The following is a 17663-nucleotide window of genomic DNA, read 5'->3' on the forward strand; positions in this document are numbered from 1 at the left end:
CCAGCCTCTCCCGTTCAGAAGGCCTAGAAAACACCCTGAATACCGCCTCACACATTTCTCCTCAGAGGAGTAAGTGACATCTGGTCAGACTACTGCTGCTTGACTTCTTATGAGGCAGTATGGCCCTTCCATGTGGCCAGGTGAGGAAGGGAAAAGGATGGAGGAGAGTAAGAGAGAGGTCTGTCCTCCTGCCAGCTACCAGCACACACCCAGCAGGCTATCAAGTTCAAGGTTATTGTGCTTTTTATAACAGCTCCTGGCTGAACTGTGAAATGGAGCTGTCATGAAAGAGGAGCTGGCAGAAGCTCTGTGCTGCCCTCTCAGTGGGAGTGGGAACAGGAGCCTCCCCCCACCTCCGAGGCTGAAGGATGAGAGGCCAGCAGCCCTGCAGAGAAAGCAAAATGCAGTCAAAGCCCATGAGCCCTTCTTCCCCACCTCAGCAGGATTACTACTCACATCAGCAAACTTGTGGTTCCTGAAGTGAGACTTGTTACACTTGAGCAGCTGTACTGCAAGGTTACAGTCCTGTCGATAGCGTTCCTGCAAGAGAGGGCACAAGTGTGTAACGCTGTCAAACTCGCCCAAACTCTTACCCAAAAAGGCACCACCAGACCAGATGCTGCTTGAACAGAAGCCAGAGGCGGCATCTGATGAATCGCTCATGAGGGCACTGCCATTCCTCCCTCCCCACACCTTCGTGTATTTCCTTACAACTCAGCCAAGGTGTCCCTTTCAACTCCAATCCTTGTTGCCATCATGTCCTCTGTCAGTGTATCAATCCCCTCTCCCTTTGGGGATTTTAATCATCCCCAAAAATCCCACCATATTTTCTCTCCCATCCCACAGTTCAGTCATATCTGATGATGCAGACAGACTGGAGGGAGTTGAGAGCAATTAATACAGTCAGGCACCAGATCCAGGAACTGCTACATTAATGGTGTAGAAAAGGCATCAGCTCCCTCCCAGCTCTGGAATGAATGACCCCTCCATAGATATAGCTCAGACTCAGGTCAAACCCTAAGTTCAAAAGAGTAAATACATCAAACTTGAAGATCCGTTCTCCCTGTTCAACCCCTCAGACCCTCTTCTGTTTGTCTGGCCCTATTATGTACAGCTCCCACACTTCCATACACACTGGAGTCATTCACGTGCTGCTTTACACTAATGACTTTGAACAAAAGGAAAAGCCCACACCTCACACACTTTCGCAGCCATTTGCAGACCAACACTTACATTGAGTTCCTCCAGCTTATTGATGGTGGTTTTGGCATCAAGCAATTTATTAGTGAGCTCTACAATCTCCCAGTCCAGCGTCTTGCGGTCCATTTCTGCCTTTTTAATCTGGGATGCAAGAACACCAGGTTTAAAACTCCCTAGCACAGAACTTGGCTTCACCACCCACCTCAGCCCAAGCATAGCACAATGACATGTTCAGCTGGGATACAAAAAACTTCCAGACAGACAGACAAGGAAGACAACCCTCTTCAAAAGAAGGTGATTCCAAAAGCCAAAGAGGACCAGCCACTCTGCTAGCTACAGAGACAACAGGTTGAGTTTGAACCTCCTTAATGCAGTATCTCTTGCAGCACCAGCATGTCTCCTCTCTGCCCCTGGTTCCCATGGTGCCTCATAAAAAGCTAGTGGTTTTGAGTGATCAGTCCCAACCTGCCACTGGTAGAAAAGACCTCTGAGCTTGTGAGCCCTCTTTCCTGGGGAAACCGAAACAAGAATACTGCCTGAAAAGATCCAGCAGTCAATACTGAATGGACAAAAGGGGGAAGGCACCATCTTGAAAGAGTTTAAGCCTTGCTCTAGAAAGTAAAAGGACCTGTAGCTTCATTTGAAGCTCAGCTAATGTCCTCTCTAAAGCAGGCAATCTTGCCTCTTTAGACTCCCTAACAGTTCAGGTGCAGGGCTGATAGAGACCCAGATGTAACAGCAAAGAGGGACAACTCAGAACAACTAAGCTATTGCTTTCTCAAGAAGTTCTTCCAAACTGCCCAAGGGTGTTGCGAGGCTGTGACCACCAGGGCCAACTGTGTGTCACAGGTACAGCACAGAGACAGGCAAGGGGATGGAGAGCCAGTACTTCCCCAGTATACGGTCTCTTCAGGCACCAGCACAATGAATAATTGGCAATGAATATTAACCCAAGAAATTCCACTTCTAGGACCAAAGAAATCTCACCCTGGGCAATCAGCACCTCAGCTATTTGACTTGCCTGCTCACAGATCAGAAGGGGAAGGAAAGGGAGCAAACGAGGCTCACAGCCATCCACATCTTGTGCGGTGCTGCAGCTTATGGGCACCACTTCCCAACACGCCATGCTCCAGCTGGCTCAGAGTCAAACACTCTTAAGATGGAGCCCTGCAAGCTAGGACCTGCTGCATCTGCGGGCAGCTGCTGGATACCAGGTGAGCCCTTGGCTGGACGAGGGCTGGGGCCCCTCCATCTGAGATGGTGTATGTGGGACTGACAATGAGAACAACAGGCTGAGACACGTAAAGAGGAAAAAGGAAAAACACACAAACGAAAAGACGCAACTGCAAAAATCCAGCTTTGGCTGAGAGAGGCCTGAGAGGTGAGTGCGCCCAGAGTGTGCCAGCGGCAGCGTGGGGAGGAGAAAGAGAAAGAGAGGGGGAGGGAGAGAAAAGAAACAGCCATGAGTGTTATGAATGCACACAACAGACATACACGCATATTGGCGCTGCTCTGACAGCCCCCATCCTCCCAGGATGACCACCCCAAGACTGGCTGACACATCCCTGGCATTTTGAGAGGGACTGAAGCAACATGACGGAATACCATGCAATTATGTTGTGAGGAACCAAAGCTCTCATATGTGACCAAGGAGGGGCTCAGTAAATCAAGAAAACCGCTCATGACACCAGCCAGAATGGGGAGTAGATGGTCATGCCCAGAATCTCACCCTTCACCCACTGCCACATCTGCTGGGTAAAGACAGGGCCCCTTCCCCCATCTGCTTCTAACACACACTGGTCTCTTCTACCTCATCTCTGTAGTGACTTAATAGGGCACTCACCAGGGCATGCAGCTTCTCCTCCAGGTCTTGGTTGGTTCTCTGGGAAGCAGTGTAGCTGTTCTGCAACCTACAGAAACACGATTGTATGCTTGGGAATGGATCTCAGGCACCTACTCAAGTTGTCTTCATAGGTGCCAAGAAAACCATCATATCCAGAACTCAGAAAGACTGCTACTAAGACAACCAGGCATACTAACTATGCCTCACCTCTGACACGATGGCTTTCAGACCCCAAGTTACTGGAGGCAAGATGAGGCTGGCTGGGTGAAAGGATCCTGCAGGAGAGGATGTAGATGACTTTGGAGGACTCCTCTGAGCTACGGCATGTCTAAGCACATGACCAGTGACTGGCACTGATTTTTAACTGAGGTACTTTTCAGGTAAAGCAATGATGTATTTTCTTGCAGCCACCAGTGGCTTTTTTTGCACACATGCTTACATCCAACAGATGAAGAATTCCCTGTCATCAGCCTTTCATGCTGGCAGCATTCCTACACTGTACTCGGGAAGAAATAATGGCTGCAGAGCCTTTATCTCCCCTAGAGTCTGGAGGTGCGCCTTATCAAGGATGCAGCATGCCTTTGATTTGCGCAACAGGGCACAGCCTGCTCATGCCAGCTGAGGGAGCCTTTGGTGTGAGGGATCTCTCTAACTCTACCCCTCTCATTTTCATACCTACGGAATTTGTCCTTGAACTTCTCCAGCTCCTCACGGTTCTGACCCAGTTCCATCTCCAGGTAGTCCTGACCTGACTCCAGTTCCCTCTCCATTGCCTCCATTTTGTTAGTCACATATGTCAGCCGTCGACGAAGCTCCTCATTCTCGTGCTGCAGTAGCCTGGGGCAGGAACAGGAACAAGGTAGCACTGAATGCACAAGGGGTATTCCACACCAGCACCCCCACCCCGCTGCCCTGCACTAGGGCCCAAGAGCCCTCAGAGGGGCCCCAGGAAGTCAGGAACTGAACTGACAGGAGACTTCAACACATGACGCAAGAGGTACATCTCGGTCAAGACAGACAGACAAACACGCTTGGAGCAGGGGCAAAGAAGCACATGCCAGCTGGCCAGCCATGGCTCCCAGCTCCCTCTCGGGTTACAGTGCTTGCATAAAGACAGATGAGCTGCACAGCTCCAGTGTCTCTCACCGATGAATGAAAACCAATCAATAATTTATCCCAGTCCAGGTTAGAAGAACAGAAAGGAAAAATCCTCTCTCCACCTGTATTAAAGACTTCACCTGCTTTTTTTCACACCCACCAACTCCTCTGCCTGCACCTGTACGGGGGGGGGGGGGGGGGGGGGTGGTCTATGTTCCCTCCTCCTCCAGTGGGCGGGACATGCAAGGCACAGACCAAAGATCTGCCCACACAGCCCCAGGACGACTGAAGACCTGAGAGGAGCCTGCAGGGCCAGTCAGCTTCACTGTGCAGGTGGCACAGGCAGGATGTGAGTAATCAGAACCTACACAGTTGCAGTATGACAGGCATAAAGGGGGAGCAGGACACTTACTTCATCCTTTCTGCATCCGTCAAGGGTTCCTGCACAGGGAAGAAAACAGCTGTGAGATTCTTTTAGAGGAGGAGTTGGTCTCTCACACTGTCCTAAAAGGCAGTTTTGGTTGCTAGACCCTAGCTGTGACTCTTCCTCCCCTGCTCTGACAGTTCATACCAGGCAAGCTTAGAGCTACAAGGATCTGTACACACTGCTCAGCTATCTGATACCAAAACACACTGTGTGTCCTGGTTCAGGGTAGAAGAGCTGGACCAGAATCCACCACACGAGTTAGGTAACTTTACCCTCCCCATGGAGCAATCTCAGCATCTCTTGTAACATCACCACCTTAGCTGGTGTTTCAGCTTCCTCCACATCCACAGCTGGTGGGCAGCAGGAATCTCACAGGCCAGCATACACAGGATTCACTTGTCACCGCAGCAATCACTTGTGAGGCTCCTGAAGCCCCACAAAAAGCACGAGACACAATCATTTGGGACCTGAAAATTATGGCTACCAATTATACCACCCAGATTGTGCCATGAAAAAGGTTTCTTTCTGCAGACCTGAAACCAGCCACTGTAACTATTCTAGGATAGCAGAAGAAACACAAAAGGTCAGAAAAGCCTGTAAAAGAAAATGTTATGGGCAAGATCCCCAGAGATGGCTGGAGCAGGGCCCTGCAGAACAAGGACACAGGGAGCAGACAGAGCATACAGTTCAGGTATTTTCACTTCCTTTGCACTCCCTGTGCTAACCCATGAGATGGTTGCTGCCTGACAAGATGGCTGGGAGATATTTAACTAGCACTAGAAACAACCGTATTTTCTGTGAAAGCCCAAGACTCGGACCACTCTCACAAAGCCCAAACCGCCCATGGATGATTTTTGGTGCTTCATACCAACAGCATTTCACAAACCCAAGTGCTGCCACACTTTAGAGAGTCCATTATGGGTCACAGTCAGCCCTGGGCTGAGAGACCAGGTCAGACAGCCATTGAGCTGCTAACAATTCCATAAGGTACACCATCTCAGTTCTGGCCTTAAGACATCAGGGGCTGCTTCCTTCATTAATTCACACTTTAAAACAATGGTCTTTACCACCTGCAGACACCATCCTGTTCCTAAAGGCAAAGCATCAATCCATTCTTTTCTTACCTCCTCACTCCACATGGCAATCAGTTAATTCACATGGAATTATCCAGCAACTGCCTCCCCTGCCCTCACAAATACACAAACAGCAGATGATAGTGACCAGGCAAAGGGGATAATGTGATTCTTATTAATACAAGGTAATGGCATTGCCTCAAAGCAGGCTAGAGAAAAGAGGAGAAAGCTTAAAGAACCTGAAACAGCCATCACACAAACACCCAGTACCCCAAGACAGCCAGGCACAGGGCATACACAAAGCACCAGGAACATCCCAGCACCTCCTGACAACAGAGCTGCCTCCCTCCAGCACACACCTACTGCCCAGCAGCCTGAAGGGCATCCAACCAGCAAACACCTGGGAAGTCTGCAGTGGGGAGAACAGCACCAGTTTCTACCTTCCTTAAGTCCTGGGCCAAAGGGAAGCTGGTTACTCCCTGGAGTAACCCAACCTGTAGCACAGCCATGAGTGGCACCCACAAGAGAGCACCTTCTGGTGATTAAGCACCCACAACATGAGGTCTGGGGGCCTGCTCTCGCTCTCTGCCCTGGCATTACAGACTAGATGACATCCAGGTAGGGGTTTGGCCTTTGAGAGAGCCCTGCCTGCAAGTTGGTGACCCTGGCACCTACCTTGTTTAGTGCCAGGTTGAAGGAAGGGGAGGATCTAGATGGGATAGGAGGTCCCTCCTCCCGACTCCAGCATGTTGGAGTGGAGCAGGATCCTTTCTCTGGGTAGTTCGGCTCCACTGCACGCTTCTGCCCAAGCTTAGCACACTGATGGTGTGGCTGTAAAAGCTGTGAACAGGGACTGCTTTCATCCCTTCTGCCCTCTGCACTGCTTTTCCATGAAGACAGTGAATGCTGCTGCCCAGAGGATGTCCCTGCCAGCCCCAGGTCTGCCAGCTGCTGCGGCTCATACTGACACAGATCTACTACCCTTCTCTCCAAGGAAAGTTTTCCCTTACTGTCCTTCCTCCCAAGGACAGGTTTCTTTCTTAGTCTGGAAACTCTCTCAGCTTCCTCAGCATACTTTCTCTGGCCCGAAGCCATTCCCAGCCCCTCACTTTTCTTTTCTGCTTTTCTTCTGCTTGGGCAGGGGGATCTTTCAGTTGCATGCTTGGTTTTGACCCCTTTCAGACGACCTTCCCCTTGGCCTGCTGGCACAGAGCTTCTGGGGAAAAGGGGAGAGTTCTGGTCTTGTTCTGCTCCCCTGGTCTCTCCCAGTGAGCGCAAGCGGTTGGGACTCAGCACCCGCTGGGTAATCTCATCCAGGAATTTGGAGAACTTCAGTTTTTCCTCTGTGATCTTCTCCCTGCGCTTGACAGAGTCAGCGGCCCTGCTGCTGCTGTGCTCCAGGGAGCGCTTCTCCCTAGGGCTGAGGCAGAGCTGAGGATCACTGTACTTGCGTGAACCACGACCACGGCAAAGTGTCTCTACTGAGCGGGACTTGCATAAGCTCTCAGGGCATGAGCCTGTCATGTTGGTCTGCTTCAAGATCCCTTTGAGAGGCAGGTGTGTAGAAGAGACACGAAACTTCCTCGGTGTCAGGACTTCGGGAGGCTCTTTAAATATAAGTGAGCGTTCCAGGCTTCTGCTCTTGAAAGAGCAAGTGGGATGGTGTCTTTCATCTCCAGACACCAGAACTGTCTCCATGCTACGGCTCACAAATTTGCTGTGGTGCCCACGACTGCGGTTTGAGCACTGCTTCCCACTTCGCTGCCCCATCTTCCCACCACGTGGAAGTGCTGGTGAGACAGTCTGGCTCTTGATGTTCAACTCTGCTCTGCACCCTGCCACTTCCTTCTCACTGCTGGACTCCAGGGACCACGATGAGGAGAAGTTCAGGTTGCAAACCTCAAACCCCTCTGCCTGCTCGAGCTGGCCTGCCTCGGTGTAACTAAACCCTGTTTGCTGGTGCAATGGTGTTAAGCCCTTTGTCACCCGGCAAGTTGTTACCTGACTCTGCTCAGCCAAGATCACTCCATCCTGGTCGTCACGAATGATGGGTACCTCATGTCGGATTTCGCGATGCTGCGGGGGCGCCTTGCGGTAAGGCTTCTTTGACGGGGCTGTGCTCGACATCCTCCCACCTGCGTGGCTCCGAAAGCGGGTTACCTACCAACAGCAGAAAGTGTACAGAAGACAGAGTCACGGCTGCTCCATTGAACCCTAGAAGTGACCCAGCAGGAATTCAGCTCCCCTGGAGTCCCAGAGCAGGTCCCCATGCAGAGTGCTAATAGAGCAGGGAAAGGATGTAGCCACAAGCCTTGAGCAGCAGCTGCAAGAGAGGGAGCAAAGTAAGAGGTAGCTGTGTCCTTCTCCCAGCCAGTGAGAGCAGAGGGCTGGCACATCCTCTCCCCCCTCTACACACGCTCACTCACGTAGTTGTGTGTGTCCAGATTATATATAGCAAATGAGAACAGACCTCACAGCAGCATATTGATTAGGCTCTTTAGGAAAGGCCTTTTTCAATATGGAAACTGCAAGCTTTACAGGCAGCAGTGACAGCTGGAGCAGGAGTTATTGATCATGTCCTGTCACTGTCAGGAAGGACTATGTGGGAGGAGACTTCAGCCATTAAAGAGCCCAGAACTTTTTGGCTTACACTGGGACCCTGGCGCAGCAGACCATGGGAGACTTGTCAGGAGAACTGATAACTCTGGCAAAAAAGACAAAGACAACCCCCAAATCACAGGTGGCATCAAATTAGGGAGCACTGTCACTGATGTTGGTACCTAAGGCCAGGTTTTGTAACATAGAATCATGGAATAGTTTGTGTTGGAAGGGACCTTAAAGATCATCTCATTCCAACCCCTCTGCCATGGGCAGGGCCACCTTCCACTAGACCAGGTTGCTCAGAGCCACATCCAGCCTGGCCTTGAACCTCCAGGGATGAAGAGTCTCTGGGCAACCTGTTCCGGTACCTCACCACCCTTAGAGTGAATAAGTGTACAATAAGTAGAAATGCAGCTGTACCACTAGTGGAAAGATTAGTTCCTTCATCCTACCCATGCTGGGATTCTTCCTGCTGCAGGAGCAGTACAAGAGCAAAAAATAGGGTAGAAGAAAAGCAGCTGTCTTGTACACATGGAAGAAACGCCCTCCTTTCCATCTTTTGAGTCTGCAGTGGAGGGCAGGAAGACTTCCCCACAAGCAGCCAGAATGTCAACAGCCTGTTGTACACAAGACAAGAAGTCTTGGAGATACTAAGCAGGTGCTGCAGAGCCCAATACCAGACTTTCCTCAGTGACAACATATGCATCATTGATAGTTGTCCTGTATTTGGATTAAGTGCCCAGTTCTCATTCTCCTTGCCCTTGCAGGACCCTTATACTCAGCAAGCCTAGCATCTCTGCAATCCTCAGCACCTGACCTGCAGCACTTCAAAGTGCAGGACCTGTGTTCTCTCAAACCATGCTCTCTCCCCACTTCTACAAGCAGGGCCACACAACTCCCATTTACACAGCTGCAGCTGACAGCTACCACTGGGCCCGTGACCCAGCAGACTTCACTTGCTTTGTGTGTTGGACAGTGACATTTTACATGGTAAGAGCCTGAATGGCACCCCAGGAGTTCTCTCCAATTCTTATCCACTCTCATGTAGCTGCCTCTTTTGACACCTAGACTGAGTCCCCTGAGAGAACTGGCAAGTGGGAGGTGTCAGCACCAAGCACAGAGTGGTCCCAAGACATAATAGGCTTTACACTTCACAGGTACATTTGCAAACTGTCCTTCACTCTGCTACAAACACAAGCTCACAAAGGTTTCTTGCACCTTTCCACAAACACGAACAACTTCCTAGGACTAACATGTAAATCTCCCCCATCAGAATGCTGGGAACTTTCCCTTGCTGCAGTCATTTCCTCAAGGTCCCTTCTCCTAAAAAGACTGAAGTAGGTGAAGAAATCTCTAATATTTTAGAAAAATTACATCCATGATACTGAATACACATTGCACTGCATCCCTAAGCAAAACAGATAGGTCTCATTTGCTGGGAAGACATTTCTCCTTTTTCAGAGAGAAAGGCTGAAAACCTGACCCAAAGCAGGTTTGTAAATGGCCCACTATCAAACAGGTGGTCTAAGAGACTCTTCTGTCAATTCTGCCAGGCAAAGGACAGGAGATGTGCATGAAGATATGCCCAGCTGAAATCACAATCATTACTCTAGTTCATAAGGACATGAGCACTTACCAGCCTGGGCTCAAATTCGAAGCCTCATGAAGCTAGGACACTCACAGAGATGACCTGAAGAAGAGAAACAAATAGCTTAGCATCCACCAAAACAGCCAGCTTGAAATCTCATCCCATAAGTACGTAATGCATAGGGAATATTTATAACCAAGGACAACTGGAATGGCCACCTCATTCCAGGCACCCACCTCAACCTACATCAGATCTTCTGAAAGTAAAGGAAATGAACTTAGAAATAGCTGGCCACATAGCCCAGCAAGAGCCGGAAAGGCACATGGCAAGGAAATGTTCAAGGCACTCAGGCAGCTGGAATCACATAAACTCAAAATTCATGAATCAATGGCTTCAAAGCAACATTGGTTCCAGGGAGGACTAAACAAACCTCCTTTAGAATAGGACCCTCCCAGCTAATCTTCCCTGCCACTGCAGAGGGATGCTAACTGTGAAGCCCTCAGTACAGAAGCTTGGTGATGCTAACAATTATCTCACTCATCCTTTTAAGTCAGTGCTTTTCACCCACAAATGAGCTGGCAATTATCAGGCTCTTGTTTGAGCCAAAACATTTGTGCCTAGAGCTGTGATAACCCAACACCTCCACAAGGGAGGAAGGTAAGCTACCCTCTGATTTCCATCAAGCAGCATATCATACTCTACCTTGCTGTTGACAGGCCTCTGTAAAATATCCAGCCAACCACGGATACAAAACAGGTTCAGAAATAACTTTCCTCTCTGGTCAAAGCCTGGGGTATTTTACGGGTTGTCTGGGATAGAGTTAATTTTCTTCCTAGTAGCTAGTAAGTGCTGTGCTTTGGATTCGGGATGAGAATAATGTTGATAACACACTGGTGTTTTAGATGTTGCTAAGCAGTGTTTACACAAAGGCAAAGATTTTTCAGCTTTTCACCCTATCAGGGAGTAGGCTGAGTGGCACAAGAAGCTGAGAGGGGACATGCCAGGACAGCTGACCCCCACTGTCCAAAGGGATATTCCATAGCATATGGCATTATGGTCAATACATAAACTAGGGGGAAAGCTGGCCAGGGACCACTGCTCAGGAATTAGCTGGGCATTGGTTAGCAGGTGGTGAGCAATTGCACTGTGCATCCCTTGCTTTGTACATTCTAATACTTTTATTATTAGCCCTTCCTTTTCTGTCCCATTAAACTGTCTGTATCTCAACCAACAAAATTTTACTTTTTTCCCAAATCTCTCCCCATTCCACTGAGGGGTGAGAAGTGAGCCAACAGCTGTTGATGCTTAGTTGGCAGCTGAAATCAAACCACAACATGTACCCCTCACTACAAGAAGAGAATTGGGTTAATCTGGGTTAGTCAGCTGTAAGAGAGTAGCTTTGTTGCCATCATTCCGCCACTGGCATGAAAGAGAATTCAGTAAAACCTTCCTTTCCCTGAAGCACTATTGATGTTGTGCTACTTTTCCCTTGTCAGTGGCACGAAGCCCTGGGAGGTGGGACAGGAGAGCAGGGTGTGGAGCAGTTATACACATGCAGGGAGAGTCAGATTCAAGGTGAATGGAACAAGCAGGCAACCAGGACCACGCAAAATCAAGCTTTGCCAAAACAAATTGAAGAGGTGCCCCAGTGCTGGCCCTGCCCCAACAAGCTGTCTGGCCCCTTTCCTTGCTATAATGCTGTAGTCGGGTCTCAACTAGCACGGGAAAAACAGCTTCACAACAGCATTAACTGCTCTGTGGGGCAAACTGTAAAGTATGAGGGGAGAAAGGGAGAACATGCACCTCCAGGAAGGATCAGGGCAGTATAGCTTGAATCTGCTTTTCCATTAACTCTCAGCAGGAGCTGGTTCAGCATCAAGGGATAACCACCAGCCACATGGCAGACAGACAGAGGCTTCCAGGAACAGCTGCACCCATGCATGTTTCCACTGCAGCTGTGCTCAGAACGAACATGCCAAAGGCCTCCTTGTCTCTCAGGCTCAAACAGAACTCTCCTGCTTCCTGCCCTAGAGGCAGCAACCATGCTACCTGCCATCTCAGCCCCACTTACCTGGAAAAGATACCAGGATTTGAAATCTACCCTCATGATCTGAGAATTTCCATACTCAAAAACTCACAGGGCTGCCAGGCAACTTTCCCTCAAACAAGGACTTACAGATCCCGAGTGACGACGTGTCCAAACATTTCTGGTCATTTGTCTCCGAATCAGCTTTCCCCTGTCAGCATTCAGCAGCATCTGGCCAACAGTTCCTGAAACATGAGAAAGGAAACTTGCTGTCACCTATCAGCACAAAACATGGAAACAACCAGGCATGCTCAGAGCAACCCATAGCCAAGTGCCAGGGCACAAGTCAACAGCAAACTGCTGTACCATTGCACTACTATCTAATGCCAGGTCACCATGGTAAAAAGCTCCATGTCTTCAATGTATCCCAGAAAGCAAAGGTCATTTAACCATCTCTCAACTGAGCAGGATGTCTGTGCAGACCAGTAACTGACCTCGGAAAGGCAGCTGTTTTTTCTACATGGCTCCAGGGGTCCCTGCTTCCCCACCTGCATTCCTGTCCAACATCAAGAATCCAGTCTCCATCATTCTGCTTCAATGACTCTGCCACACCAGCCCAACTTAGTTTTGCAGACATCCCTGCAGGGAACAGGACAGCAAAGGTCTCCTCATCTACAACACCTGAGCACCGCTTGCTACCACAGAGTGAGAATCCCAAGGCGGTTCAACTCACCACCCCTCTGTTCAGAGAGGAGCAGATACTCTCTGCAGAACAGATGGACCTCGTGCTCCAAAGCAGAAATGGATATAGGTAATATCCAGAAATAGAAGGCGGCACTAATTCTGCTCATCACACTATTCACAAGCCTCTCTTTGAAGGAGCTTGCTGTCAAGTCCACATTAAGACTATCCTGCAGAAGCTCAATTTTAGCCGGGAGCTACAGCAGGAGGCAGCTCTTCAGCTATTCTAATTAGCACTGTAATACAAGAGGAAACTTAACCTCCTAGTTCCTTTTGTCCATCCTTTCCACCTCTCATCAGTAATGTTCCTTAACATTTACAGTCCTCTTCCTAGCAGTCTATCACCTGCAGTAGGTCCAATTCTACTGTCTTCTAGCTATTATCCAATGTTGTGCCAGTCTTGATTTCTAAACTCACTGACAATTACAGCTTCACTGGAATGGCTTATTGAGGGCCACAAGGCTCACACTGATCAGCATAAGCAGTAGTCACATCTTCCAGGCAGACACACACAAATACACAAAGGGTCAGAAGACTGCAGTGTAAACCTAACAATTTGCTTTGTTCATGCAAAAAGCTGGGGATCCCTCAACCGCCTCACAAAGATGAAACACACACAGACTTTTTCTTCACAGGGACAGCATGTCCTGGTTACAGCTGGGACAGAGTTAATTCTCTTTCTGGTAGCTGGTACAGTGGTGTGTTTTGGATTTGGGATGAGAGTTATGTTGGTAACACACTGATGGTTTAGCTGTTCCTACGCAGTGCTTACTCAAGGACTTTTCAGTTTCTCATGCCATGGTGCACAAGAAGCTGGGAGGAGGCATAGTCAGGACAGCTGACCCAAACCAACCAAAGGAATATTCCATACTTAATGGCATCATGCTCAGTACATAAACGGGGGGGAGTTGCTGGGAATGGCCAACTGCTGCTCAGGGACAGGCTGGGCATTGGTAAGCGGGTGGTGACCAATTGCATTGTTCATCACTTGTTTTTCTTGGGTTTTATTCCTCTCCCTCTCTCCATTACAATTATTATTATATTTTACTTTATTTCAATTATTAAACTGTTCTAATCTCAACCCACAAGTTTTACTTTTTTCCAGTTCTCCTCCTCATCCCACTCAGAGCAGAGGGAAGAGTGACCAAGCGGCTGTGTGGTACTTGGTTACCAGCTGGGATTAACCATGACCCAGTGACAGAGTGCAGCTTACACAGGCAGCACACAAGCTTGACTCTAGCTGGTTTTACCAGAAAGCATCCCTCAGTGTAAAATCCACTTGCAAGGTAGCTCTGCTCTCTGTGTGATCAGAGAAAGGCAAAACCTTTACCACACACCAGAAACAGATGTCATCTCGCATTGAATTGCTTAAGACAGTTCTGTGGGCCCTGTACAGAACAAACAGCCACTTGGCATGCATACAAAACCACACCACCACCCATGAACATTGCTTCATCTCCAGTAACAAGAAAGAGGTCCCTAGCAGAGAAAAAAAAGTTCAAAAAGGAATGCTTTGAAAAAAGTGAAAGAACAAGAGAAAAAAAAAAAAGATAACATTTGTAGGCACCTAGTGTCTTCCTGATATCTGGCAAGTCTCTTGAGGTCTGAGGTAGCCAACACTTAATTTTAGTTCTAGGATGCACACAACTTCTGCCTGCTTGTGGTTGCAATAGCTGAACATTCCCTGCAAAGAAGCAGAGGACTTCTAGTCTTTTCTTCATCATCATCTTCTCTTGTGTTGCCTTTTCTGACCTTATAAAACAGTCTGCTTACCAGTGCTGAGGATCAGCACTTCCTCAAGAGAAATAGTGATTATGATGCAGATAAAGTTTCTTATTTCAGGTACTGCATCACCTTTCCAACTTTTTCCTCTTAAAAGCAGCATTTCTTTAGCATTGCTTTTTATTCAGAAAGATAAACTTACTGAAAAAATACATTCCATAACACAGTCACAATCACATTTGTTTCTAATGCGACACTACAGAATATTTTTTTTGTGGCTATCAGAGTCAGCACACTCTAAAAACTTGCAAGTACAATACCCACAAGGTAAGAAAACCAAATGTCTTGTGACACATAACTGATCACCACAGTTAACCTGGAATTTTTGCTCTCTGTGGGCCAACCTATATTCTGCATGCATATCTAATACAGGATATTGGCACATCCTGCTTTAGGAGGTATCAATATCTCCTGACTACCTTCATGAAAAGCAAACGCAAGAGAATCTTGTCCAGTTGCCTTCCTGTGCTTATGGATAGAGGAAACCTTAGCTTTCAAAAGTTTCAAGGCAGACTACCTGAAAAGCTGCTGCAGTAAGCCTGACCAAGACAACTAACCACTGAGATGGACGGTGCAATAACTGCACCAAGGGATGTCTGTCCAGGACAGAAAAATGAGCTGTGTGAAATTAAAAGCAGGACTTGTAGACTGCTGGTGCAAGTACAATTGAAAAGGACTGAAAGGTTATTAAAGGGCCCTTTAACATTTAATGAGAGAGATCTTTTCATTCAGAGAAGGCATCTCAAAAGAATGTTCAGATCCATTCTGCTGCTGGTTACACTGAAGCTCATTTTAAAATAAATTGATAACAGCTCCAAGTGCAGAGACTCACATCTCAGTTCTGCTTGTATGTTAATGCCCATGATTCAGATCTGAGTAATAGCATTATAGTGACTCTTGGATTAAAATCGAGTTTCAGGAGGATTATTGCTCATTCCTGCTTTTCCATACCAATTAACCTTGACTGTTAGGCAGAAACCTCTGTTCTCTGCATGGGAACAATTCCAAGAGCTATCAAGAAAAAGGGATCAGGCTAGCTGTTGAACAACAGTCCATGTAACAAGCCCTACTTAACACCTAACACATTTCCAGTGAAAATGAAATCCCTGGACTCCAGTGATACATAGTTCTTGTTGAATGGAAATACCACAGGACATATCACGTATCAGTCATATCCACCGCATCATGCAGAAATCTCTTAAAAATTATCAGAATCACACTTTTCTTACAGTCCCATTCTCTCTTTCCACAATACAAAGATCTCATTCCCTGTAATTCAGTTGCACTCCACACCCTTAAGTGTGCATTTTAGTATCTACTCTCTGCTGTGTTAAGAGTAGCTTACCTTCCCTAATTCTTTTATAGAAGCCAGGACTGGTCAACACTGACCAAGAAGCGCTAACATCACTAACACGTAACTGGAATAGAATGCAACAGCTGATTAACATCTGAACAGGAACAGGACAGGAAGCAAAGGACCAGAATTCAAACCTCAGAAGGAATGTTAATGGAGAATAAAAATACCCAGGGGAGATTTTGACCAGGAAATGAGCACCAGCTTTTTAATGCATATAAAGCATAGAACCACCTCTAATGGCTACACCTGAAATTGCACAAGAACCAGCTCAGCAAAAGGTCATTTACCAAGTTACCTTTAGCACAGACAGCTACATCAAGGGCTAGTGACAGCTTCTCATTCAGAACTGCTGACACACCAGAAGCGTGTTTAGTTTGTTCAGTGAACCTGCTAGCTTGATCTCTTTAGTTTGTTCAGTGATCCTTCCAACTCTCACAAGGTAGTTCAGGCTACAAACTTTCAGAGTCTCTTCATCTTTGCACCCTGGGTTCCATGTCCTTCCTCACTCTATCTTCTTATCTGTTCTTTTAAGATGTCCCACAGGAAGACTTCTGGAGTATATTGCTCAGAAATTTAAAGAAATACCAGAACATTAGACAAAAACTCATGGAGATTAGGAGAACTCTCACAAATTTCTGAAAGTGTCTGGACCCAACTAGAAAAGCAAATCTTGATAATCTAACAACATGTATCTGGATAAAGCTGATAGGTCAGAGGAGGGAAATTTGGGAGTCATGGTCTTAAACCTTCTCAAACACAAGCAAGGGAATGGCTACAACAAGCAAACATTTGAAGAGAAATGAAAGAGGGAGGTTTCTGTAGAAAATCAACATGCAGGAATTCCCTTCCCAGACCTTGGTCATATCCTGTGCTGTGTAGGACGGGAAGAAAAGGGGGAAAACCATACATTATCTTCCTAGAGCATAAAATCAAAAGGCATTTAATTAGGACAAGGTAGAAAGAGCTTAAATTTTTCAACTACTGAGAGTCAGACTCTCAGCCCCTGTAAGTACTCCCTAAGTCTCACACAACCCTCAGCAATTATTATCAGCGGTCCCTTGTTTCAAGCTTTGGTTCAGAAGTTCTGGGCAAACTGCAATCTCCATCTCTTCAGTGCCAGGGACTGAATATCACTGAGCTGTCCCCCTAGCAGAGATATAGTAATGCTAGAGAATGCTTCATTGCTGAAGCATTCAACTATACACTTGCCACAATCCACTCTCCAAAACAACCCCTCTGTCCGAGAGTCTCAGTGATGCACAGATGGCTGACACACTATGCAGTATCTACACAGTGGGACAATGGAGCAGAGCACATTATTTGCATTATTTACAGAGGACAGATGGACAAGTTGCTACAGTGACTTAGCTTACAGAGCATCTGCAATGTTGAGCAAGCGCTAAGTCCAGCCCTAATGCTTGCAGGTGCTGACAAAAACAAACCTCAAAAAATAAAGTGGCTGTTTACAGCAGTCAGCTTTATTCTGAAATGCTATCACTACAACCACACTTGCAGAGTAATTCACGTGCCAGTTTTGTTCCCATAGAGCCTTTACCAGCAAGTAGAAAACAAGATGTATTGACTAGATTTATCCTTTTCAACCAGAAAGAGAATTGACATCTGCAGTACTAACTTATTTCTTGGCCGTGAGTTTTGCATGTGTAAGTCACCATATATAGCAGGTGGCACATACTGTTGGGAGACACAGACCAGGAAGGAAACAGCAGCAAAATTGCATGACATTTATTTCAATCTATGGATGAAGAAAAGCAGCAAAATCCAGCTCAAACCTGCTCAGCCATCTGATTTTTTTTTTAACATTAAACATTTGTGCCAAGTTTTAAGATGTTGCTTTTGCTGCCTAAACAGGACATTAACCACCTCTGCAGGCACTTTTATTGGTAGGCTGAGGAGGAAACCTAAAATA

The 17663-nt window shown here is 47.3% G+C and overlaps 1 protein-coding gene across 5 annotated transcripts in view; it reads right to left on the reverse strand.

The window, feature by feature from the left end:
* The window catches only part of TJAP1 (tight junction associated protein 1), a 40445-nt gene that overhangs the window by 5207 nt on the left and 17575 nt on the right, over positions 1-17663 (reverse strand). For 2 of the 5 annotated variants that reach the window (XM_048298281.1, XM_048298282.1), the window contains 9 exons: positions 12007-12101; positions 9879-9932; positions 6317-7801; positions 4554-4582; positions 3719-3880; positions 3044-3110; positions 2545-2574; positions 1234-1341; positions 457-540 (listed from right to left, as the gene is read on the reverse strand). In XM_048298281.1, coding sequence (XP_048154238.1) covers positions 457-540; positions 1234-1341; positions 2545-2574; positions 3044-3110; positions 3719-3880; positions 4554-4582; positions 6317-7768 — 1932 coding nt within the window. In that variant the 5' untranslated portion in view covers positions 7769-7801; positions 9879-9932; positions 12007-12101. The remainder of the gene's footprint in view (positions 1-456; positions 541-1233; positions 1342-2544; positions 2575-3043; positions 3111-3718; positions 3881-4553; positions 4583-6316; positions 7802-9878; positions 9933-12006; positions 12102-17663) is intronic. The other 3 variants (XM_048298284.1, XM_048298283.1, XM_048298285.1) reach the window with 3 other exon arrangements.

This window comes from Corvus hawaiiensis, chromosome 3 (assembly GCF_020740725.1).
Source record: "Corvus hawaiiensis isolate bCorHaw1 chromosome 3, bCorHaw1.pri.cur, whole genome shotgun sequence".
Classification (NCBI taxonomy): Eukaryota; Metazoa; Chordata; class Aves; order Passeriformes; family Corvidae; genus Corvus; species Corvus hawaiiensis.